The sequence below is a fragment of the Condylura cristata genome, unplaced genomic scaffold (assembly GCF_000260355.1).
Source record: "Condylura cristata isolate star-nosed mole 26May11 unplaced genomic scaffold, ConCri1.0 scaffold00002, whole genome shotgun sequence".
In the NCBI taxonomy this organism is placed as follows: domain Eukaryota; kingdom Metazoa; phylum Chordata; class Mammalia; order Eulipotyphla; family Talpidae; genus Condylura; species Condylura cristata.
In genome coordinates, this window is record NW_004567103.1 from 2,204,138 (window position 1) to 2,211,654 (window position 7,517).

Here is a 7,517-nt window from a genome sequence, read left to right on the forward strand (position 1 = left end):
GGCCGCGGGCGAGGAGGCCCGGGGCCCAGCAGCGAGCAGCCAGCACGGGCCCGGAGAAGAGCGAAGAGGGCCGCAGGCGGGCCACGACGCACCAGCATGTCGGCCCTTGGGGCAAAGGAGGCGTCCGGAGGGCAGAAGCCAGGCCGGCAGCAGGAGCCCGCGTGGAGGCCTGGCAAGCCTGGGAGGCAAGCCCGACTGCACGCCACAGCCCGGAGCAGCAGGGGCAGCCCGGAGTGCAGGGCAAGGGGGCCAGTGGGCTGCCTCGGGGAGGCTCCAGGGCAGTGGACAGAGGCAGTCCAGGGCCAGCCATGCAGCGTGGCCTGGACCTAGCCAGAAACTAGGAGGCCCAGGAGAACCAAGAGCTGCAGGTCTCTGCTGGACAACAGGGCGGAGAGTCCCCAGCCCCACAAGGCCGGGCTCCGTGCTGGGAATGCGGCTCCAAGGCCGGGAGGCATCTGGGAGGCGGGGGCCACCCCTGTCCGGCGCCTCGCAGCAGTCTCCAGGACAGAGATGGCCGCTAAAGCCAGCCCAAGAGGACTGGAGGACGATGGTGACACAGAGGAGGGGCCTGGCTTCTAAGGGGGCGAGGAGGGGCAGCCAGGAAGCCGAGAAACACCAAAGGGGCCAGCGGATCGGGGGCCACAGCAAAGCCACTGAGCTCAGCTGCAGGTGACAAGGAGCCTGTGGGTGCCCGGAGCAAGAGAACTGACCCCGACCTCCGCGTCCTGCTCAGTCCCGCCACGAGGGGCCCTTCCACCCCGGCCACCCCACCTCAACCCTGCCCAGAGCTGGAAACAGGGCGTCCACCCCACCTACTGTGGCCACTGCCGCCAAGAGGGGCCTGGGGGAGAACTAACTCTGGAACCAGGCTCAAAGCACCACCGTGGACTTGCGGGACCAAGAGTCACCTGGTGGCTGAGGCCATGAGATGAAAAACACGGGGTGCGGAACCCCTCCTGCATGTGACCGGGGTGGGGTCTCAACAGGGGCAGCAATTAATGGGGACGGAAAAGACTCAACGATTATCTGCAGACGACCAGGAAAGAGCCCAATGGACCCTAAGGCTGTTTGAGGTGCGAATCTACTTCTGTCCCTCCCCAAAGCAGGAGGTGCCAGGCTGTGGATTCTGTGGTCACCCCATGAAGAGCTGGCCAGGGTGCAAGTGAGAGGACAGCCCCCACCAGAACCCCTAGTTCTGGAAAGCTTTTTCAGATCCCTTAAATCGGGAGCCTCTGGGTCCCGATGCAGTCGAGCCACGGCTCTTCCCTCCAACCTGAGGCTGGTCCCCAGGGCAGGGCGGGGGGACCCCAAGGTCAGGGAGTGTCTTCCGAACCACAGCCAGGGCCCAGACCTGGCACCCAGGTACCTGCTTGTGAAGGTTGAGGCTGTCGATTTCGGAGAGGACCCAGCCGACACTGCCGTCCCCGCCACAAACCAGAATCCGGAAGGTGTCGAACTTCTGGAACAGGCGTAAGCTGCAGGGGAAAGAGAACGTGGCCAAGGAAATGCCTTTCCGGGGACAGCCGACGGCCAGGCCCTCTGTGCTCCTCACGGCTGACCCTGCCCCCACCCAGGCCAGCTGGCCGGGACCCTGGGCGCCTGGGCTGTCTGCTGGACTCGCCACCTGCGGGCAGTGCCTCCCACAGGCCGGCACCCAGCTCGCCTTCCTGGCCGCGCGTCCTCGGGCGATGGACGCATGCCCCTCCGAAGGCTCTCTCCCACCTCCTTCCCGCCGGCATCTCAGTCACTCAGTGTCTCCTCAGGCCACCTACAGCCTCCTGGCCACTCCTCCCGCTTCCTGCGGGGCCATTACCACACTTTGGCTTCAGGGGCCATAGAGAAGCAGTGGCCTGGCCAGCACCCCGCATTCCTGAGGCAGGGCCGGTGCCTAGGTGCCAGAGCTGCCTTGCCCTGGGTCTCCTTCCTGGGAGACTGGCAGCAGCACCCTTGACGCGAGGGGCCAGGCCAGACCTGGGAGCCCAAGCGCCGGCCCGGGTGCTGCCCTCACAGCCCCTATGAGAAGAGCCCGTAGCCCGCTCGACGCCTTCTTCGCAAGTTCCGACTCACGCTACCAGCGGTCTGGGCAGTGCCCAGCTCTGAGAAAGTGGCCCCTTGCCCCAAGGAAGGCTCCCCTCCATCTCCTGGGCAGCAGCTGCCCACGCTCCACCCAGTGTTGCCACCTCTGAACGCACGCAGAAGCGCCTCTCCCCGAGCACCAGGAAGCAGAGCGCCAGGGTAACCCCGGGCTCCCGAGGTGCTGACACCTTCCGGAGACTGGCCGCCCTGCCCACGGGTCCTCTGTCTGCCACCCCGCCGCACACACACAGGACCTGGCTGTCCGCAGCCCGCGCCAGGCCCCCTGAGCTGCAGGGTGAGCAGGCGCCGGCCTCCGGGGTAAGCGGGTGGCGGTTCTGGGGCGGCAGGGCTTCCCGATGCTGGCCTGTGTGCTCCTTCGAGAACACTGACCTCTCTGACCCCGTCCTGGCCGTAAATTGCAAACGTGAAGGCACAGCTCTCGGCTTTGTTACAAACCCCCGGATCGGGCTGCTTCCAGGAACGAGATGAACCGAGCCAGCGCCCGGGGGCCGCGCCTGCGGCACAGCACACCCACACCAGCTGGGGGCTGGAGGCCAACCCCTCAGCCCACTGAGCAGCCTGCTGGCTAGTGGCTGGTGCCCATGGGGCGCCGCCCCCGGCGCCGGCCGTGCTTCGGGAGGCGATTCCTGCATCGCCGGGTCCGGACACGGCCTGCGCCCTGCAGCAGCTGCAGGACAGTGCTCGCCTGCGGAACAGACCATGAGGCGCGTGCGGCCCCGCCACAGCCGCCGTGAGTGGGGCGAAGCAGCACCTGGCGGAGCCGGGTTCTCTCAGCTCCTCACAGGTGCCCCAGTTCACGTCCCAGCAGCACCCGCACCAAGCCCAACGTGCCCCTAGGAGGTGCCCTGCTGCACGCGGGAGAGCAGCCTGCTGGCCCTCGGCTGCCCCCCCCCCTGCGCTCCCAGGCCCGCAGAGGGCGCAGCCCTGGAGCCACACCTCAGCCCCGGCTGCAGAGAAGCAGCGGCGGCCGCGCCCGGCCCCGGCTCGCACGCCCACGTGTCCCTGGGGCCGGCAAGCTCGGCGCTCAGCACGGAGGCGCCTGCAGCACGCGGCCTCGGAGGCCGGCCTCGCGCCCGAGCCAGGGCGAGACGCCCAGGACCCAGGCACCCCGAGGCTGCGGGGGCGCCGGGGGGGGGGGGGGGGCGGTCGGCAGCTCAGAGGCCCCATTTCGAGCGTCCCAGGGCTCCAGATCTTCTTTAAAAACAGCGCGATCACTCCCTTCGAGTGACACCCAGGAAGGCGCGCGCACGAGCCCTACCCGAGATGCGGGCCTCCGTTCATGAGGTCGAAGACCTGGGCGGGGTTCAGCAGCTGCTTGAATCTTCTGAGGAACTTCACCCCCTGGTTGTCCCCGCTTTTGGAGTTGACAAAGACCAACAGTGGGCTGGTGCAGGACGGAGGGCACGTGGCTTTCCAGAAACCTGCGTGTGAGGTGGGGAAGGACAGGAAAGCCTGGAGGCGAGCCACGCTGCACGCGCCGAATGCAGACGCCGCCCCGAGCCAGTCTGCACCGCACGGCCGGGGGCCCAGCCCCACCGCATGCCCCAGGTGCTGAGTCCCGGGGGGCCCTGCTCCCCGACCGCTCCCTCTGGAGAGCGAGCACCCCACCTCCGCCTTCCTGGGGACACATGAGCAGACACATCACCCACCTGGACAGGTGCACACGTGTACTGTGCAGTGCTGGCTGCCGCCTGACCCCGGGTCAGACCAGCCGACAAGGGGGCAGACCTCCACGGTCAGCTTCTGCTCAAGAGCTGGCCACGCCCCTCACCTCCAAGCCCTACAGGTGCTCAAAACCTCAGATCCAGGCAACGACTGCACACGACTCTGCCCCCCCTCAGCATCTTCAGCACCACCCACCCCGGGGCGGTGGGGCAGGATGCAGCCGCGAGGGGCCACCCACCGTCGGAGTCGATGCTGTTGAGAGCGGTGGGCGGGATGACCGACACCTTGCAAAGGCCCAGCGGGCACTTGGTCGCCAAAGAGTCTTTGCAGGACGTGTGGACCTGAAAGAGAACGCGGCCCGGGTAACTTCCCCGCGGCCCTGGGGTGCGGGGCTGGGGGGCAGGCTCAGGCCGGGGGCAGGCACGGGGTGCGGGCGGGCGGGCGCTCACCATGGCCTTGCACCAGAGGCAGCGCCAGTCCTGCAGGCGCAGCACGCTGCCACAGGTCTTGTCGCACACGGTGCACTTGGCGCTCACGGGCAGGTTCCCCTCCAGCCACTGGTGCGGCATGGAGATCTGCAGGCCGGGCAGAGGGGGCTGTGGCCTGGCACCGCAGCGCCAGTCCCGGGGCGACGCGGGAAGCAGCGCCCAGCAGCAGCCCGGCCCCGTCCGCCCCGCAGCAGGGAGGCCTGGGCTGCCCTGCCGCCTCCCGCCCGGGCACGCCCTGGGGAGGCGCAGGGCGAGAACCCGGGTGAACGGGGGCGGGAGGGGCCTCCCGCCAGTGCCGGGGGGCCACACACGCACCCCGTCCTCGTCCTCGATGATGTCCTTGCCGATGGAGGCCAGCGTGGTCCACTTGCAGTCGTTGCTGGCGCGCACGGCACACCGTTTGTGGGCCTTGAACTTGCACACTGTGGGGAGGGGCACCGGGACCCTCATGGCTCGTGCCGGCGGCCCAGGGAGCCCCGTTTCTCGAGAGCTGTGACCCTGTGCCAGGAGCAGGGCACCTCGTGCAAGCACGGAGGCCGGTGGGGAGACGGGCGCAGAGCAGGGACCCCAGGCTTTTCGGAAGGGGCCTCGCAGGCAGGCCTCACCCCCCAACTACAGGGCCGTGCCTTATGACTGGATCCTGCCCCACGTGTCCCCTAATTTTCTGTGTCACAAAACAGTCGTTTTCTTTTGATTTACCCAACCACTTGTAAACGCGAAAACTGCTTGGAAAGCCGACGGCTACTGGGCCCAGACAGCAGGTGGAGGTGGGCGGGGTCGCGGTCACCTGCCTCTGGCCCCTTGGGGGGCCGGCGTCTAACCCACCCTTGCAGACAGCGGCAGACCGCTGAGGGCTGGCGCTCCCTGTCCCGTCTCTCCTCCCCCCTTACACCGTCCCCTCCTACTTTGGTTGGCCAAGGACTCCTCAGGAGGGACAGTGAGTGGGGTGGGGCTGCAGGCGTCTGGGGTGTCTGGATTCCGGGCACCCCCCCACCCGGCCGCCGCCCCCAGGAGCCGCCTCCGCACCTTCACAGGACAGCCCGTGGGACGTGACCCCCGACAGGGCCTCCCGACACACGTTGCAGTAGGTGGGCCTGGCGTGGGAACAGGCGTACCAGTTGTGCGTCCCCGAGAAGTGGTCCATGCTGTACTGGGTGGGCTGAGACGGGCGCTAGGTCAGTCCCCCCGCGCGGACGGGGCCAGGCCAGGACGGGGGCAAGGGCGGGCAGGCCGCTCGGCCGGCGCGGCGCTTCGGGTGGGGCGCGCCTTCACCTCAAAATGCTCCCGGTTCTGAACGGTCTTCAGGGCTGCGATCCAGTCTTCCATTTCCTTCCTGTTGTCAGCGCAGAGGATAAGTCTCCTGCATGGGGTGATGACCTGGAAAGAGAACAGCAGTCTTGTGGTGCGAGGCAGCCCCGTGGCACCCGAAAACCGACCACCACAGCTTCTACGAGGAAAGTTATCACGGCTGTCACGGTCGCAAAACCCCAGAACAGCCTCAAACCCCAAGGCAGCCACATGCGTCCGCCCACCACCGACTGCAGGGACAGTGCCGCCCGCCGCCGGGATACGGCCGTGGGCCCCGGGACACTCCCCCCGAGGAGGGCGGCTGCGCGCCCCCGGAGCCCTCGGCACGAGCGGGAGCCAGCAGCCCGCGCCCGCCAGCGGGCCGCCACGACCCGCCGGAGTGCGAGGTCCAGGCTCCACAGAAAAGCTTTCAAACGTGCACTTCACAGAGTATAAAATGGCTAACGAGCACGAGGCTGCTGACCGCCAGCTGGCCGCCAGCCGCCCCCCCAGCCGCCGGCGAGCCCTCGAAGATGACGCCTGGGTCAGCGGGCTGCGGGAGACCAGTCCCCTCGGGTTCCTTGGGAGGAACCCCCGGAGACCTGCTGGGGATCATCCTGACACCTGTCAAAAATGAAGACATCACAACCTGTCAAGCACAGAGACCAACAGCGACGCGGATCCACAGCGCCAACGGACCGGGGCCAGTCCGCGACCAGGTCACCTGTGGCGGCCGCCCTGAGCCCTCCTGCCCTGAGGCAGCGCAGGCAGGCCCGCTCAGCTGTTCTCCAGAGACCCGTCCACGCCCCCGGCTCCCCATGTGACCGGCACCCGCGGGCCAGTGCCCAGGGGCCGTGCCCCCCCCGTCGAGACACCCCCCTGCAGCTCCGCAGCCCAGAAGCGCCGCAGTGTGGACACCAACAGCCTGCACCCCGGCTCCCTGGCCGGGGACATTCCAGGCCGCTGAAAACCTTCGGGGTCAAACAGCCACAGACGGGCCTCACACGCACAGGAGCGCCAGAGGCCTGGCTCCCAGCTTCTCCCACAACCCCGGCGGCCGCTGGACCCTGCCCCACTGGTAAGGCCATGCTGTCCCCCCAGGCTCTCCAGTAGAGGGGGGCCTTGCTGTCTCGTACTCGCCCATCTCGGAGCTTTGCATTAGGAACCCCCAGTTCACATGTCACAAACGCCCACAACGTTCACACCTTCCCTCAGCAGACGGCGGGGCAGGAGGTGGCGGCCCCCTTCTGAGGAGGGCACCGTGACACCTGCGCTCAGGAGGTGCGAGACCTGCCGCCGGGCCAAGCGGGCAGGAGGCCCCTCGCACAGCATGGCCCGTGGGAGGAAACAATGAAACTATTTCGCTCACTGAGTGGCCAGAGGCAAGGTGGGTGGAGAGGGGCCAGGGCTGTGCACGGGCGGCCGGGGAGGCCCCAGGGTCCGCAGTGCCGAGGCCTGGGGGTGGTGCTTGAAGAATTCGCAGCAGTAGCTGCCTGCCTGTAAAATCTCAGCACCCAGCTCCATTACTCGCTCCAGGGTGACTTTCAGTATTTGAACGTCTTTATCAGCACAATAATTACAGCTGCAGAAAGGCAGTTAAGTCGCGGAACTCGGGCTCCTGTTGGGGCCATGCGGCAGGACACTTAGAGAGAGCACTGAGGTTCTATCCTAGGCTTTGATGCGACTGCTCCCGAGGGGCCCTCTGTGAGGTGAGGCCTCGCACCACCCCAGGACCCAGGCACGGCACCAGGCGGACCCTGGACACCCTTCCCGCACGCCTGAGGAGGCAGCTCCGGCTGCCTGGTGATGGGCTCCACTGGGCAACGGTGCAAGTGACGAAGGATGTCACCTCCTCGGCCGGCTACTGTCACGGGGGCAAACACTGGCCGACAGGAAGTGCCCAGGAACCTGAGTCCCCCCCCTTTTACAGCCTCTCTGGTTCTGGTTTGCAGAAACAGACTCAGGCCCGAACCCCACTGG

The 7,517-nt window shown here is 67.6% G+C and overlaps 1 protein-coding gene across 1 annotated transcript in view; it reads right to left on the reverse strand.

Moving 5' to 3' along the window:
- DGKD (diacylglycerol kinase, delta 130kDa) overlaps window positions 1-7,517 on the reverse strand; it is a 57,369-nt gene that overhangs the window by 23,433 nt on the left and 26,419 nt on the right. The window contains exons 5-11 of the mRNA XM_012725175.1: window positions 5,523-5,627; window positions 5,277-5,409; window positions 4,566-4,672; window positions 4,212-4,337; window positions 4,001-4,103; window positions 3,356-3,518; window positions 1,367-1,475 (exon numbers count right to left, since the gene is read on the reverse strand). Coding sequence (XP_012580629.1) covers window positions 1,367-1,475; window positions 3,356-3,518; window positions 4,001-4,103; window positions 4,212-4,337; window positions 4,566-4,672; window positions 5,277-5,409; window positions 5,523-5,627 — 846 coding nt within the window. The remainder of the gene's footprint in view (window positions 1-1,366; window positions 1,476-3,355; window positions 3,519-4,000; window positions 4,104-4,211; window positions 4,338-4,565; window positions 4,673-5,276; window positions 5,410-5,522; window positions 5,628-7,517) is intronic.